General features: G+C 43.9%; 1 protein-coding gene across 1 annotated transcript in view; it reads left to right on the top strand.

The window, feature by feature from the left end:
- Window positions 1-16,868, top strand: part of SV2B (synaptic vesicle glycoprotein 2B) — a 71,653-nt gene extending 54,785 nt beyond the window's left edge. Inside the window, exons 4-13 of the mRNA XM_035132182.3 lie at window positions 1,285-1,436; window positions 2,750-2,883; window positions 3,969-4,058; window positions 5,181-5,291; window positions 6,638-6,726; window positions 8,192-8,356; window positions 10,457-10,590; window positions 11,962-12,162; window positions 13,337-13,496; window positions 14,357-16,868. Coding sequence (XP_034988073.3) covers window positions 1,285-1,436; window positions 2,750-2,883; window positions 3,969-4,058; window positions 5,181-5,291; window positions 6,638-6,726; window positions 8,192-8,356; window positions 10,457-10,590; window positions 11,962-12,162; window positions 13,337-13,496; window positions 14,357-14,540 — 1,420 coding nt within the window. The 3' untranslated portion in view covers window positions 14,541-16,868. The remainder of the gene's footprint in view (window positions 1-1,284; window positions 1,437-2,749; window positions 2,884-3,968; window positions 4,059-5,180; window positions 5,292-6,637; window positions 6,727-8,191; window positions 8,357-10,456; window positions 10,591-11,961; window positions 12,163-13,336; window positions 13,497-14,356) is intronic.
- Window positions 16,869-17,649: the final 781 nt, after the last annotated feature.

The following is a 17,649-nucleotide window of genomic DNA, read 5'->3' as shown; positions in this document are numbered from 1 at the left end:
TGGGGCTGTCAATGGGTGGGCCATTGGGCAGGAAAAAGGCAGGCAACAGTGGAATGCGCTGGGCAAGCAGAGTCAAGCAGGAGGGAAGCAGATCCCTGCAGCCAGCAGAATTGAATCCTCCTTCACCCTGCTGGTCCAGACAAGCCATTTATTGATCACTCATTCTGATTTGCTTGTGAGAAGGCTGGGTTGCATTAAGCCATTGTTGTCTCACACTTTCCAGGACATTTCCATATCACTTCCTGATTTTTTTTTATTCATGGAAGTGGCACGAATCATCTTGAATTGTGCAACTTGAATTTGCTGGTATGGGATTGAATTCCCCACCCCAACAAAATAGCATCTGGGGTCTAGACTCCAATGCTAGTCTTGCATTTATGTTTGTATGAATTTTTAGTTTATATTTATTACTACATTACACACACACACACACACACACACACACACACACACACTATATGTATATATTACTACTACCTTTATGTTCCACCTTTCTTGCAAGTAGCTCAAGAAGGGATATGTGGTCCACTCCTTCCCCATTTTTGTAGACCAAGAACATTCTACCCACCAGGATAGGCTTGCCTAAATAAAAATGTTTTTAGCAGGCAACATAAAGAGTACAGTGAAGGCACCTGTCTGACATCAATAGAATCACAGAATTGTAGAGTCGGAAGGGACCCTGAGGGTCATCTAGTACAACCCCCTGTAATGCAGGAATATTTTGCCAAGTGTGGGACTCAAACCCACAACCCTGAGATGCAGAGTCTCATGCTATACCGACTGTGCTATATATTAATCATTCTAGGTGGGGGGTTCCAAAGGGTAGGTGCTGCCACAATTTCTTGCAAATGTAGAGTGAGCATTACATGGCGCCTCTAACAATGCCAGTCCCAGCGGACAAGTGGGCATATATAAGGTAATACAACCAGGTAAACTAGAGTTGCCATATTTCAAAAAGTGAAAATCCGGACCCCCAAGGTTTCAGACTGCTGTATTCTGGCTGTGTCCAGGAAATTTCGGGCATATGGAAGCCCTAGGTCAGGCATTCCCAAACTGCGACCCTCCAGATGTTTTGGCCTACAACTCCCATGATCCCTAGCTAACAGGACCAGTGGTTGGGGAAGATGGGAATTGTAGTCCAAAACATCTGGAGGGCCGAAGTTTGGGGATGCCTGCCCTAGGTAAACTGACCTGAAGCTATTCAGGGCTGAATGTATTAACAGTAACACTTTGGCCTGGTTTTTATTCTCCCTGCCTGTTCTCCCACCTCACCTGCATCCTCAGAATTGGAGGGACTCTCCCCATTGTCTTTGCCTATTTCTCTGAATTCCTGTCTCGTGAGAAGAGAGGGGAGCATCTGAGCTGGCTCTGCATGTTCTGGATGATTGGAGCCCTCTACGCCTCCATCATGGCCTGGAGCATCATCCCGCATTACGGTAATCACCTCTGGATTCAAACGGCACCTCTGGCCTTTATCCACGTGTGGCATTCAGGCTAAGGATTTGCTGGCTGTCTATACAGCAATGCTCCCTTCCGCCTGGTAGGACTGGGAGGTGGGGCCAGAACTTAGCAAGGCCTAGGTCTAGGAATGCTTATACTGAGTCAGATCACTGGCTGATGGGAGTTAAGCCAATGACACATCAAGAACACCACATAGCCTGATCTAGCTCAATACTGCCTCCTCTGGCTGGCAGCAGCTGTCCAGGGTCTCAGTCCCTAGCCCCACTCCCTGAGGTGCTCTTCACTGAAGATACCGAGGATAAGGAATGGCCAGATCTATCTATTTCCAGTCCACCTTACTTTTGCATTATTATTTTTTTAAAAACCCACAATTCCATTTCTGTGTTAATCTGCATTCTTAAAAACAGATTTCCCTCAATGTACATCTTTAACGATGTGCTTTGATATATTTTTACATGGGCATGTTCTCCAAAACAGTTGCATCGAAGCGCCTGTTTTGGCACACAAAGACTATTAAGAAGAGGGTCGTTATGTTTGGGGAAGTGCAGAATTGGGAAGGCAACTATTTCCCCAAGAAGGGCGGATTAGGCCATTTAGTTTCTTATCAAGGAGGAATCCCTTGCATTTGCAAAGGCTGGATTTCTAGATAGCTAACTTCACACATTAGTCCATGAGATGAAGTCATTTGGTACAGGAATTCAAAAGGTCAAATCCCTCAAATTCAAATCCCTGGATACCGAAGTTCCGATTCAAACATTAGTCCAGGAGTTGCAGATCAGGACATTTTGTATAGGAATTTGCATCCCTCCAGCATCCCTGTTGAGGCACCTTCACTACCTGGAACATCAGATGTGCCATCTGGGAATGTTGGAGAATTCTGATGAAAACAGGAAAAAGAGGACATGATTGGAGTTTGCGTATTTGTCCCCATGTCCAGGATTCCAGAATGAAATCGACCCATTGGTATTTGCTGTCAATTGGTTGCTTTCCATCAGCAAATGATATGCAACTGATTATACCGCCCCCCGCCCCCGCCCCAAATTTGCAATGTGTTTCCCTTGCATTGAAATGAATGTGGTGGAATTGGGGCATGGCCAGGTAATTTACATAATTAATTACATATAAATCACGCAAGTCACATAAACAGTGGGCAGCAAGATAATGCAGCTGATGGTGGAAGACAAACCGCAGTAGAACGGAAACATGACTGGATGGGGCAAATTCAGGGTGGAAAGGGAAACAATGCCTTCTTCCATCCCTCGCTGTAGCCCCTTTCCTTTGCTTACAGGATGGGGCTTCAGTATGGGGACCAGCTACCACTTCCACAGCTGGAGAGTTTTCGTGGTTGTCTGCTCTCTGCCCTGCATCGCATCTCTGGTTGCCCTGAAGTTCATGCCAGAAAGCCCACGGTTTTTGCTGGAGGTAAGAACACATGTCTGAGAAAACAGACCTTTGCATTGTGCAGATTCTTCTAGAGGATATGCCATAAGCAAAATAAACCAAAGGGATTGGGATTTGTTTGACATAGGCTGCAACACCTAATGCATTTGCTCAGGCCTGGGAGCAGTGGCTCGTTCTCAGCGCTCTTTGGAATACTGGTCAGTACAGGATTTTGAGCTTACCATATCATTGCAAGGCAGCCAGCAGCAGGCCCCATTGAACTCAAGAGGACTTGTTTTTGAGTACATATCCTTTAGATTGCACTGTTAATTGTGTAATTGCATTTTTAAGTAAAAAAAAAATAAGGTCTAGAAACTTGCGTAGAGTTTCTCAGGATGCTGCATTCTGTGGCTAAGGTGAGAATGGGGAACCCTTCTCACATTATGTGGCATAAATCAGGGAAAACTTTCCGTATCATCACTTTATCTCCCTGCCAAGTTTTGCCTGCTATGCATTTTGTGTTGATGCTAAAGGTCCAGGTGTGAAACCATCCAGAAGACAGCAACTCTGCTGTCCATTATGTTATAAAACAACATGCTCAATGTTGAACAGCAGCGTTGGGGAGCTCCTTTTCACCCCAAGGACAACATTCCATTCTGGTTAACCTTCTGAGGGCCACATGACACTGGTGGGCAGGGCCCAGAGGTAAAAGTGAATGCTATTTTTACCTTTCTACAGTCAGCTGGTTTCTGTACACACTCACAAACCCCTCTCCACTCAGGCAAACAAGAGGCATTATCAGAATTCAAGGACTGGTTCCAGCTAGGCAAAAATGCTCAGGGTGTGGGAAGAGGGTGTGTGGCTTAGGGAGAGTTTCAGGGGCCACATAGAGAGGCCTGCGGGGCCACATTCAGCCCCCAGGCTGGAGAGACCCCACTCACATTGTGCAGGTATTCTCCGGCAGAATTCAGAACTTCTGCCCTTGGCTAGGACATCATCCCACTGCGGTTAAACCCATGTGACTTCCGATGGAGGCATAGCATAACTGGAGAGAAAGAGCCTGGGATCTTAAAAACACTTTCTGAAGGAAGTGGTCTTTCTGACATCCTTCGCTTTGGCCTTTCCAGATAGGCAAGCACGACGAAGCCTGGATGATCCTCAAGCAAGTCCACGACACCAACATGAGGGCCAAAGGCGAGCCAGAGAGGGTGTTTACGGTAAGCATGCTTTCTTCCTAGGAATGCACTTCCCCTCAATAGGAGACTTTGGTCAAAGATTCAAAACCTAATTGGGTTTTTTATATGCATTGCATAAAGCCCACAATCCACCTCTTTCTTCTCCCAAAGATTCAGTATGCAGATTCTAATTCAAAGCTATTTTCCAATTGGCAAACATGGTTGCCATCCAGGCAAGAAGAGCCTGTTCTCCTCCCTCTAGAGCAGCCTCCCCCAACCCAGATGTTTGGGGCTACAACTCCCATCAGCTCCAGCTAGGAATGGGCAAATCTGCCAATTTTGGCTTCTCATTTCTCCAGTCCTATGTTCCACATTTTGCCACATTTCCACATCATCCTTGCATACAGTATATTTTTTAAAAAAGACCATGTGAAAATTCACCAGCATTTTAGTGCAAATTTCTCCTTTAGTGCATACATTCCCCCCCCATGCATTTCCCCCCAATATACACATTTCTGTAAAACAATTTCCCCCAATATAATGCATTTGTGTATGTTGCTTTCACCAAGATGTGCATTTTTGTACATGTTATTTGGCTAGCAAACTGTATTGCAAAATTCAGATATGTGCAAATTTCAAAAGATGGCTGTGTTTCAGTTTGTGTGTTTCTTTCAGAAGGTGAGAATCAGGGAGACCTGCCTTTAAATGTAAACTGAATCAGATTTCTCCCTCATTCCTAAACCCAGTCACTGCTGGGTTCAAAACACCTGGAGATGTTTCACCCCAAGACAGAATATTGGTTTATCTAGCTCAGTATAGACTGACAGTGCCTCTCCAGGGTTTCAGAGAGAAGGCCTTCCTTGCCTACTTGGAGATGCCAGAAATTGAACCTTGAACCTTCTGCATGCAAAGCAGTCGCTCCACCCCTGAGCTATGCCCCTTCCCCATGTACAATTATTTGGGAATAAGCCTCCTTGTACACTGTGGGACTTGCTTCCAAGTAAACGTGTTCAGGATTGGAATGTGGAGGTGTTTATTCAGGTGGCGGTTGACTCAACCCTTTGTTGTGATGCTTCTGTGCAATTGCCTACAAGAACCAAGCTTAGTGTGGTTGCTGTGAAGTCAAGGGCTGAATATTTTGGCTTGTTTTTCTTTTTTATTCAGGTAGCCAACATAAAAACTCCAAAGCAGATAGACGAATTCATTGAAATACAGTGTTCTACAGGGAAGTGGTACCAGCGTTCTTTTGTTAGAGTGACAACCACCTTAAAACAGGTATGGGAGGGGGATGATGGTGGCACCTGAATGCACACAACAACCAGTAATGATTGATTGCCTGGATCTGTCATTGTGCTACCTGCCCATACAATGAACAGGTCATGGGGTTGCAACCTTTCCTGATTACATCTGGGTGCAGTACTTTAACCACCCAGCCTATTAATCAACAAATATTTGGTTTCATGTAAGGCTCTCAATTCAACAGAGATTTTTAAGGGGATCAACTACCTGGCCTTTTTACCAAGCAATTAAATTGCATATAGATTATGTTATATTATCAGTTTTGGTAAATGTATCTTCCTGACATACTGAAATAAGTTTAAGTGTACATTGGAACACTGTCACTTGTTGTTAACTATATTTGTTAACTATAACTATATTTGTTGGAAGATCTTTAATACCATATTTAAGGCAAAGTACCCTAGGCTCTAAACCACAGAGCCTAGGGCTTGCCAATCAGAAGGTTGGCGGTTCGAATCCCCATGACGGGGTGAGCTCCTGTTGCTCGGTCCCTGCTCCTGCCAACCTAGCAGTTCAAAAGCACGTCAAAGTGCAAGTAGATAAATAGGTACCGCTCCAGCAGGAAGGTAAACGGCGTTTCCATGTGCTGCTCTGGTTTGCCAGAAGCGGCTTTGTCATGCTGGCCACATGACCCGGAAGCTGTACTCTGGCTCCCACAGCCATTAAAGTGAGATGAGCGCCACAGCCCCAGAGTCATCTGCGACTGGACCTAACGGTCAGAGGTCCCTTTACCTTTACTCACCATGAAGTTAACAGTAAGTGCCACACTTTTTAACAACCAAAAAAGTTGTGCTGGTACTGAGTACCCTTGATTACCCCCTTAAAAGAAAAATAAAAAGCACTGACTATCCTTGCTTTGCATGCCCCCTTTTCCCCATAAACAACAAACAAATAAACAACAGGGGTCCCTTTACCTTTCATATTTATTTATTTATTTATTTATTTATTTATTTATTTATTTATTTATTTATTGGTTCCCTCTTCCAGTGATATACCAGAACTTAATTGCTTCTGACAGTGGCCTCAATTTTAAATTATTTAAATTGCCCCATAGATTAATCAACTAAGCTTCAGTTGATTTATGCCATAGTGGGTTTTAAAGCAAATGTAGGATTTGAGATAAATAAATCCTGCTTCGCTGAATCTAGCCAGCTAGCTACAATGTAAAAACACTGAATGAAAATACTGATAATAAATTATTGGCCATTTTCACAAACAAACAGGTATTTGTTTTTCCTTTTTGGAGGTGATATAAGCTACATTAGAAGTTAGCCTTAGGACTTTTTCTGTAACTGATTCTTTGGACAACCCTTTTCTTTTAGGTTATGGACAATGTAATATACTGTTTGACAGCCCAGTACAGAATGAACACGCTTCTCCTGGCAATTGTGTGGTTCTCAATGGCCTTAAGGTATGTGTCTTGGAATTCACAAACCTGTTATTAACCAGAGAGTTGGAAGATCATTCAGTCCAACCCTGCAATAAATCTCTTAGTACAGCATCCCTCATAGCATGTGCTAAAAACCTTAAATAAAGGAGGACCCACCACTTTTCAAGGCAGTCTGTTCTACTATTGTTACAAAGGAAACTACCTTATGGCAAACCACACCGTGGGTCCCTCTAGCTCAATATTGTCTACACTGGCAGTGGTTCTTCCAATTTTTAGAGATGACTCTTTTTCCAACCCTCCCTGGAGATGGATATGATTGAACTTGGGCTGCCTGCAAGCCGACCAGGTGTTCTACCACTAAACTGCAGCTTATCCCACAAGCAGAGGCTCCCAGGTTCCATCTCCAGCATCTTCTAGTAAGGCCGGAAAAGACTCCTATCTGAAACCCCAGAAAGCCACTGGCAGCCAGTCTAGGGAATACTGAGCTTGAAGTACCAATGGTTTGACTTGGTATAAGGCAACTGCCTAGTTTCCTGTGGGTAAAGTCTGCCTGATACATTTCACCAGTCTTAGCAAAACCAATATTTGCTCCTTTTGATAGACTTTGCCTGTTTCCTCAGAGCAACAAACATTCAAATTAGAAATACAGGAAACTGCCTTATAACCTTTGCAAGCCTAATTAAGAGCAACAGGAACCTGTCTTGAACATTTCAGAGATAGTTTATTTCCCCACCATTATCTTTTGGGAAGGTTAGGAACTTAGGAAGCTGCCATATACTGAGTATTGATTGGCAGTGCCCCTCCTGGGTTTCAGGCAGACGTTTCTCCTGGATTGAACCTGGGACCTTCTGTATTCAAGGCAAATTCCATACTACTGAACTGCAGCCTTTTCCCGCAAAGACCTTGGAACATAGAAATCTGCCTTATACCAGGTCAAACCCTTGGTCTGTCTAGTTCAGTACTGTCTACACAGACTGGCAGTGGTTCTCCAGGGGTTCAGGCAGAAACCCAGCCCTAGAATAGAAAAAAAATCAGCAGGCATTTAAAAGTTGAAACAGAAGGCACCTGCTGAATCTCCAAAAAACTGGGCTAATGACACAAGATGCTCAGTTTCTTGTTGTTGTCAAATGAGACTTGTCAACTTGGGGGATGACCAATGTTGCTGCTGCAGATGACCTCAGCTGGGAGATAAGGGTTTAGGTGGTACCCTGGACCGAAGTTATCGGTATTAATGCAAAGACCTTCAACCTGGATCAGTAGTAGATGGGCAGTCCGTGCAGATGTTTTAACAATGATGTCACCTATTATTGGACAGATGCCTCCATCAGCAATCTGGCCGCCACAATCTGCATCAGCTGGAGCTTCAGAACCAAGCCCAAGCACAGCCCCACAAACAGCGCATTGAAGCAATCCAGCCTCGGGGTTACAAAAGCATGGGTAGCAGTTGTCAGTTCTCTGTGTCACAGTTCTCTTCTTCCTCTTGCAGTTACTACGGCCTTATCGTCTGGTTCCCTGACATGATACGCTACTACCAAGAAGAAGTGTATAAGTCCCGCGAGAAAGTCTTCAATGGGGAATCAGTCAAGGATATCACCTTCAACTTCACCTTGGAAAACCAAATCCACCGGAATGGGACATATTTCAATGACAAGTGAGCCATCACACCCCACTTCACCAAAACAGACCCAAATGTTTGCTTATATGTGCAGCGTCCCGTGGGAGCTACTACCCCACTGATCCTGGCTGTGGCAGCATCTTGGAACATCCAGAGATGATGGAAGTCGCGTCATGATGGAGATCAGTGAGAGATTACCAGTGTGGTGCCCTTGAGCTCAAGGGCAGCCTCGAGGTTTTTCTCTGGTGCCCACAGTGATTCTGAGCCTCTTATTGCCCCTTTAGTCATGAGGCAGAGTGTGTGGCTACTTTTTCTCCCTGGAAAAATATAGAGAGCTGAAGGAGGAAGTGAGAACGAGGACATACTTTCCCACTTCCTCTTTCAGCTCTATGTGCTTTTCAAGGCCCAGATCCTTTGGGGAAATGGTTTGTATATGCATACTTTCTGTCTGCCCCTCCTCTCTCTGTGTGTGTTTGTGTGTATGGGAGAGGGGGAGGGGGACAGGTGAGAGGAATGACCAGAAAGGTTGCTGCCAGGTATTGATGGCTAGTGCTGATTGGTACGGGTAGGGTGGAAGACAGTGAGCCCAAGAATAGATGGAGCCAGAGCTAATGATGTGCAGAGCCCACTAAGTCTAGTTTCCCCCTCCATTCTCCTCCCTACTGAGTTTTACAACCCCTGGGCTGGCTGTACATAAGAAGGCTGGCAGATGGGAGTAGGCAGAGGTTGGTGGGGTAGTGCTCCATTTGCCCAAGTGGCTTGCTGAAAGAGTCACATCCATTGCTGTGCCTCCTTTTGCCTCTTGGCCGTCCATGTTTGCCTTTGTCTCTGCCAGTCGATGATCTGTGGCCCCTGGAAGGGTTCCATAGGAGAGAATATGGCCCTTAAGCTTTCCTCCTTGTATGAGATAAAGAGTGACCCATAAACAACAGCAGCAACTGATGAAAATATTGTTTTTGCTAATTCAACATCTATGCTGGGAAATAAACTTGGGTATCTGTTATGACCTAAATGAATTAAATCACATGCTGATAAACTTTTCTGCTTTGGGCTTCAAGGAGCCATAATATTTTTAAAATCACCTTTGGACATACTGACATCCAGTGGTCACGTAAGGAAAGGCACATCTTGGGCCAGTTCCCACATTACTTTTTCTGAAACGTCATATTAAGGCACATATTGCAGCTGAAACCAGGGATGTAGAAATTTGCTTGGTTCTCATTTTTTTTTATGAGGATCAATCAGATTGGAAATTCCCAAACCCATATGCAAACCAAAACACAGCACTCTTTTAAAAGTTGCATGACTCTGAACTTTGCAATGTAGTTTGCCGACCAAAGAATGCAGACAAAATGCATATATTAATGAAAGGTGCATGTAAAAATGTGCATAATTAGAGAAGAGAGTGTAGAAAAGGGTGCTCTATTGTGGAGGAATTGTTTGGACAAAAAAAATTCACACATACTTATTATTATTATTATTATTATTATTATTATTAAAAAATGTCCACATAAGAAGGCTCTGTCCATGTTCACTAACTGCGGTAACAAAAGAATATCACATTCTCTATCTTGGCTATATTTGGTTGCATCAGTTGTCCATCTTTTTTAAAATAATGTTTTTATTCTTATTTTTCATAATACAAGCAAGTAAACTTCCACCTCATTGACAAGTTCTTCCCTGTTGGTAAGAATCAGGTGCAAGATAGTCGATCCCCTTGTTGCTTCTTACACCTTCTGGGAAATTGTCAGCAAGGCAATTGAGGAGTTTGTTGGGCCTTACATTCTTGGCAGACTTTGAGTTTCAGCTATACTGGCATCTGTTGGAACTCAAATCAATAATCAACAAGAGGGAAATCACACAGAGGTATAGAGAGATACCAAACAGAGTCTTTCTTTCAACATATTCATTTTTGTTCACTGAAATACCCCCCCTTAATGAGCCATGGGTTGTAAATGGTTTTGGGAGTGAAGTTCAAAGTGTTTGCATATGAAACAAGCTGAATTAGATTGCATCAAACTCACTGTCTTGGCGTCTGGCATCTTAAATTGTGTGTGTTTATTTTTTTTAAAAAAAGTTCAGGGATAGGAGCTTGCTTCAAATGAAGATGATGGTGAGTTATTTTCTGTGTTTCAGGTTCATCAAAATGAAGTTCCGAGATGTGACTTTTGAGGATTCTGTGTTTGAGGAATGCTACTTTGAAGATGTGACATCGAGCGAGACCTTTTTCAGGAACTGCACCATTATAAAAACTGTCTTCTTTAACACAGGTAACGTGTGTTTCTGTGTTGGAAAAGTGTACCTGCTGGCTTCTGTCTGTGTTTTCATCTATAGAAAAGCGGAATGAAGTGAAGAGATAAGACTGGGAAGAAATCATAATAATTTTGTGCAATACACAACAACTTAAGCACCATTGTTTCCTGTTTATCAGGAATGGTATCTGGTCCTGCTGCTGCTTTTTGGGAATATTTTCTGAACAAGTTAGTAAGAGTGACTAGGCTTTCCATTCTTCAGATTTCAGATACTTCCTTTGGTCTCGTGAAGTTAGATGGGCGTGTATTATATATATATATTTCTTTTTTAAAGCCAATCTGAGCAGTATTTTTTAAAGACTTTATTTAAATATTTAAATTTTCCAAAGAAAACAGCAATTAAAGGCAGTTCAGTACACGTTCAAACATAAAAATCCTATGTCCTTTTACAATTTCAATTGATACCAACATCTGCCTCCCCCACCCCCAGTGCTTCCCTCCACCAGTGTGCAATCTTCTTTACCTACTATTCTATTTGTTATTGTTGCGTTGCTCACTATATTATTCATCATGTCATTAATGTTACATTTTCTGTCTCCTTGTGGCTATTAAATTACTGTATAGCATTATAATTTCCAGACTCCAGCTCCAACTTTTTCCATTAACGCATTCCCACTCTTTCTTAAATGCTTGATTAGAGCATCCTTTGATTGATGCTGTTAATTTTGACATCTCTGCAAATTCAAACATTTTAGTCCTCCATTCTACTAATTCTGGTGTTTTATCAGTTTTCCAATTTTTCGCCAATACAATTCTGGCTGCTGTGGTTGCGTAAAGGAATACATTCCTTTTATCCTTAGGGATGTCATTTGAAACTAAACCCTAGTAAAAATGCCTCTGGTTTCTTCAAGATTGAACTCCTGAATATCTTTTTAAGCTCTTCATCAATCCAGAATTGTTTCACCATCCTGCATCCCCACCACATGTGTGTCATATCTTAAGGGCCTCCCCTCTGTAAATGATAATACGAGTCACTTTACTTACTTCCCATTGAAAGTAATGGAAAGTGGATTAATCCGTTCCAGATGGGTCCGCGGAGTACTGAACCTGAAGCGTACTTAACCCGAAGCATGGGTGTAATTGGTTCCGGAAGTCTGTTCATAAACTGAAGTGTTCATAAACTGAAGCGAACTTTCCCATTGAAAGTAATGGAAAGTGAATTAATCCGTTCCAGATGGGTCCGCGGCGTTTGTAAACCGAAAATTCGTAAACCGAGCTGTTCGTAAACCGAGGTTCCACTGTATAACCAGGAAAAGTAACACAGTACCCCCCATGTTTGAATGCAGTATGAGTTCCATCCATCAATCTTTCTCTCTCTCCCCCCCTTAGACCTCTACAAACATAAATTTGTCGAATGCAAATTTGTGAATGCCACCTTCTTGGAGCAGAAGAAGGGCTGCCACATGGATTTTGAGAGGGACAACGACTTCCTGGTTTACCTCGTCGGCTTCTTAGGCAGTCTCTCGGTCTTGCCAGGCAACATTATCTCAGCCCTACTGATGGACAAAATAGGTCGGATCAAGATGATTGGTGAGTGGGGAGGGATGACATATGTCAATGTGGGAGTGGTCAGAAAGGTCCCCCCCCAAGATGGTTTAGTTGGTCTCATGTCAAAAACCTTCTTTCCATTTTCTCAAAACTCTTCCTCCATTGAGAAGGAGGTTTTCACTTATTGTGCCTTGCCCTCAGGGCACTTTAGAATCTGTGTCAGCACAGCAACTTGAGCTCATGATCCCATTGCAAGGTTTTCCAAGGGTGGTGGGGGCTGGTGCATAGCTGCCAAGTCTCCCGTATTCCCCGGGAAACACCCATTTTTCCAGCCATTTCCCGCTGGCAGCCCGGATTTAACCCCCCCCCCGGTAAATCCCCCGGATTCTTACCGGCCTGGGAAGGCTCCTTCTGCACATGTCTGGAGTCTCTGGACATACGCAGAAGCGATTTCTGGTGCTGCAGCCATTTTGGAAATGGGCAGAGCATGCGTAGAAGGGACTTCCGGTGCCGTGCTGCTGCCAATCCCGAATTTTTCAATCTGGGAGTTGGCACCTATGGGCTGGTGCCTATTGGGACTGGTAGGGCAGAAGGCAGGGAGCCCAACTGTAGGTGGTACCAGAGCCAATGGCAGGCAGAGCCAACAAGCTCACCCCTCCTCCTCCCTGCTGAGTGCTACAAGGGTCAACACTGAGACTAAGGAGGAGGAAGCTGACAGCCAGGGCCACACCCCTATATTGAGTGTTATTCCTTCACATTTGAGCTTGTCTTATTTCATTTAAACAACCTTAAAGTATCAAAACTCCCCTTCTTCTCTTTCCATGGTTCATTTTGCATAACATAAATCCCTGCATATTTTATATAAAGTAAACCATTCAGTATTCCATTATTACATCCATCTAAACTTATTTACACTGTTGAATTTATCTTAATGCTGCCAACGTTTTCAAGTGTACACAATCCCACCCCCCATATAGTCAATAAACATTTTCCAATCTTCTTTAAACGTATGTTGTTCTTCTTCTCTTATTTGGTGTGTTAGGTCCACAAGCTGCACATATTCCATCAGTTTAAGTTGCCATCCTTCCTTGGTTGGGACCTCGCCTCGTTTTCCATTTGGGGGTTAACAAGACATGGGCCGCAGGGCCGCAGTAGTGGCATACATAAATGACCTTGTCTTATCTCTCCCTGCCTCCTCTTTTGCTCTTTCTTGCAGGGGGTTCCATGCTGATCTCTGCCGTGTGCTGCTTCTTCCTGTTTTTTGGCAACAGTGAGTCGGCCATGATTGGCTGGCAGTGCCTATTTTGTGGTACCAGCATTGCTGCCTGGAATGCCCTGGACGTGATCACTGTGGAGCTGTACCCCACACATAAAAGGTGACTCTTCCAAGCAACCTCCCTTGGGGTGAGGAAGGAGGGTGGAGACACAACACAGGGAGATTCCAGTGGCTGAAGCTTTTTACATGGTCCTTCACAATTTGAGAGCAAACCAGTGGAAATCTGGAGGTGTTGGCTGTGGCATCATTGGGGGAACGGAAGTAGGTTTGGGGTGAAGCACTACTGCTTATTTCACAGCGCAGGAGGTGACATCATTGTCTGGTGCTCTGTTTGCTAATCTCCTGGATGCCATTTTTTTTAAAAAGCCCTTTCTCAGCAAAAAGAATTCACTGTGCTGGTCTGCAAACCATATCAATATAAAACCAGGCCAAAAAATAATAATGTAAAAACAACTTGAAAGCAAATACATATATTTAAACCAACGATGCACCAATGTGGTGAACTGAACTTAAGATTGGGAAAAATAGGAGCCTGATCAGAAGCCAAAATTGACATATCCGCCCATCCCTACAACCAACTTGGCTGGCTGTAAAAGAGGCCAATTCATGGAGGAGAAGGCTACTAGCCACAATGGCTATGCTCTACCTCCACTAATGGAGGCAGGATGCCCCTGAATGCTTGTTGCTGGGAATCACCAGTGGGGAGAGTTGTGCTCAGGTCCTGTCTGCAGGCTTCCTGTTGGGGCATATGGTTGACCACAGTGAGAATGGGATGCTGGGCTAGATGGACCTTTGGGACCGATCCACCAGGACTCTTCTAACCTTCTTAGGTGGCTGTGTGGGGTGTTGCTTTGGAGGTTAATATGAAGAGCTCCTTCCCATCAAAATGGACCACTGGACCACTGCCTCTTGGACCTTTCCCATTTTAAACTCCCTTTGCTTTCTCTCCCTTCTCCACAGAGCCACAGCCTTTGGCATCCTCAACGGGCTCTGCAAAATTGGGGCCATCTTCGGGAACGCTATCTTTGCCTCCTTTGTTGGGATAACCAAAGTGGTCCCCATCCTCCTGGCATCCTCCGCTCTGGTGGCAGGAGGCCTCCTTGCCCTGAGGCTGCCAGAGACTCGAGACCAAGTCCTGATGTGAGCCGCCCAAAGGGACAAAGGAAACGTCAACAGACAGATGCATTTAGAAGAAAATCGGGGGAAAGCCTGTCAATATTTCTCTGCCGATACCTCAGATCTGAGGAGGGAGGGGGAGGAAGAGGCACCCCGCTGAGATAACATTAACCCCTTAGTTCTAGGACTGTTGTGAAGTGGTGATGGAGCCCGCTTGTCTAGGGCTGCACCCGCACGCACACACCCTGAGCTTTGCTCATTGCTTCAAAGCTATCACTTGTTAGGGGGTGAAGCCCCATTTCCCCTCTGAATGTGTGTGAACATCTCAGGCACTAAACCAGTAACAGCAGAAGAAGCTGCCTCGTGATTGTGCATGTTTGTCTAGATGTGTGCATTGTGACGGGTGGCACTGGGAAGTGAGTCATTCCTCACACAAGTGACCCTCTCAGAGCTCAGCTGAATGGCTTGATGTCTACATTTCTATAGCTTTCCGGGCAATTAGCAAAAAGAAAAGGGGGGATGAATATAGTTTTAAAACTGAAGCCCATTCACCAATGGTAGCTGGTCCTCAAGAGAGATCAGAAACCAGATGGTTTATTCAGGGGCAAGGCTACCCTTTTGGGGAGTCAACAGCCATTGACTTACATTTTGCGGAGGGCGGCCTCATATTTTGAGAACTGGGACGCCCAACATAGCTTGTTGTGTTTCCACAAGGAAAGCCGCTGATCCTTTCATACATCGGACCTCCAAGTTGTCTAAAACAACCATCACCACCTCTCTCTCATAAGTATGCAAGGGAATCTGTCAGAGATTCTGCACACAAACTTTCCATTTCATTCTCATCAAGCAGTTTTCAAAACACAGAGAGATATTCCAACTGTCCACAATAATTTTAACAGGATCTAGTGAGAGAGGAAGGCTAACACAAGTTTAAGCCATCGGTCAGTATTTCAAATGTGTTGAGTTTGGGGGCATCACTATATTAAAAGAGTATAAATTGTTGTTGGTTTTGATCTACCTAGTTTCATTCATGTTTCGTTCCTTGAGCATCTTATGATTCCTGAAACCAAATATGTACATATCCTGCAGTGTAAATAGAGCGCTTTCGGGGGGAGGGGGATATTTGATCAAGTATAGAGTATGGTATCTGCAGGAATTTACCAGTATTATAGCCATATTAACAAATGATAAATGTCTGAGTTACTTATATGTAGAATGCCATCTTACTGGAACACTCTAAAGCACAGTTTGGGGAGTAGCCATTTAAATTGTTTTTTTGGGATATTTGCACTCGACAAAAGGTTGTCTTATGGCATGGCTGGATCTGCCCCTTCAGCCAAGGTTGAAAGGAAAAAAAGAATAAGAAAGCCTTCAGGTTTCAAGACTTGTTGGTCTTGAAGTGTCTTATACTCAAGAGATCCGAGCTTGGCTGTGGAATGGGACGGACCATGTTTTGTGGCAAAAGCAAAGAGCAACATCGCTGGCATCTGGCATCAAGAATGGCTGGATGGTAGACCAAAGGATGCTGAGCACTGCTTTGAGCTGTTGTTGATGAGGCCATGAGGACTCTGAGGAAGAAAAGATGGAAGATACGATGCACCTTGATGCTTTTATGAGATGTCCTTTCCCAACGGGGAGCCAAAGACTCTCCCCAACAAAGGCTTTGCTTCTATACTAATTCATCTAAAATGGATGGAGGCTTTGCTACGAAGGATTTCCTTCATTGGAGATGATAGTGTTTTAAAAATAAATAAATAATAATAATAATAATCAGGAAAAATGAGCCATCCTCAGAGAGCTGCCGTGCAAACTAGCCTCTCATTACGTAATAACTCTTCTTCGGGCATAGACAGAGTTGAAAATCAGCTGATTTATGCACATTCTCAGATTGCATGGACCACTTCATTCTACTCAATGAGCTTTAAAGCCCTGGTTGCTTCCTTCCTGGCGTTAAGAGAGAAAAAAAAAGCCATATTGTGTTTTCCATCCTTAGAGAAAAAAGGACAGGGCTGGTTGCAAATGCAGACCTGCATTTCTCTGTTTTCCTCTTCTGACTCTGCATCTATATGGACGCCTTCATATCTGTGTTGACACTTCCTCCTGATAGCTGTGGGATCTGGGGCTATAGCATAATATGTACAGAAGACATGTATTCAATAGATGTTGTCACCATCCATGAACCTGCATTATAAAATTCTTTTTGGGGGTGGGGGTGGGGGAAGGATCAAATGTCATGAAAACGCTGTTTTGTAATCTTTTGTCAACCTCCACTGAATGTGTCCACTACTTTGAAGAAATTCATGTCATGCAATGAAATTGCAATAAATGTAAACCAAACGTGGTGTATTTGAAGGTTAAATTCATCTGTAGTTTTCTTAAGCCATATTCACAAGTACTTCTGGCTACTGACCTTTTTCCTGTGCTGAAACAGGTTTGTGTCCTCCTCTCCCCCACCAAAACAATAGGGGGAAAAAATAAGGGGGAGAAGGAGAGCCCCAAATCACGGCCCCATCTGCACTACACATTTAAAGCAGTATCATACCATTTTAAACAGTCATGGCTTTCACCCCAAAACATCCTGGGAACTGCAGCATGTCAAATTGCTGAGAGACTACAATTCCCAAAAGTTCCCTGGGAAGAGGGATTGATTGTTAAACCACTATGGAAATTTTAGATCTGTGATGGCTGGTGGGAGTTATAGTCCAAAACATCTGGAGGAAACCAGGGCTGAATATTTGTTGTTGTTGTTTAGTCGTTTAGTTCTGTCCGACTCTTCGTGACCCCATGGACCAGAGCACACCAGGCACTCCTGTCTTGCACTGCCTCCCGCAGTTTGGTCAGACTCATGTTGGTAGCTTCGAGAACACTGTCCAACCATCTCGTCCTCTGTTGTCCCCTTCTCCTTTCTCCCAACATCAGGGTCTTTTCCAGGGAGTCTTCTCTTCTCATGAGGTGGCCAAAGTATTGGAGCCTCAGCTTCACGATCTGTCCTTCCACTGAGGACTCAGGGCTGATTTCCTTAAGAATGGATAGGTTTGAAAAAGTGCTGTGAAAATGGTTTTTTTAAAACAACAACAACAGCAGCAAACAAACACGTTCTAATATATATTGAATTTGCTATTAGCTCACCATCACCA

Source organism: Zootoca vivipara, chromosome 13 (genome assembly GCF_965207765.1).
Source record: "Zootoca vivipara chromosome 13, rZooViv2.hap1.1, whole genome shotgun sequence".
NCBI lineage: Eukaryota > Metazoa > Chordata > Lepidosauria > Squamata > Lacertidae > Zootoca > Zootoca vivipara.
The sequence above is the reverse complement of the archived record's forward strand: the minus strand, read 5'-3'. Positions and strand labels throughout refer to the sequence as shown.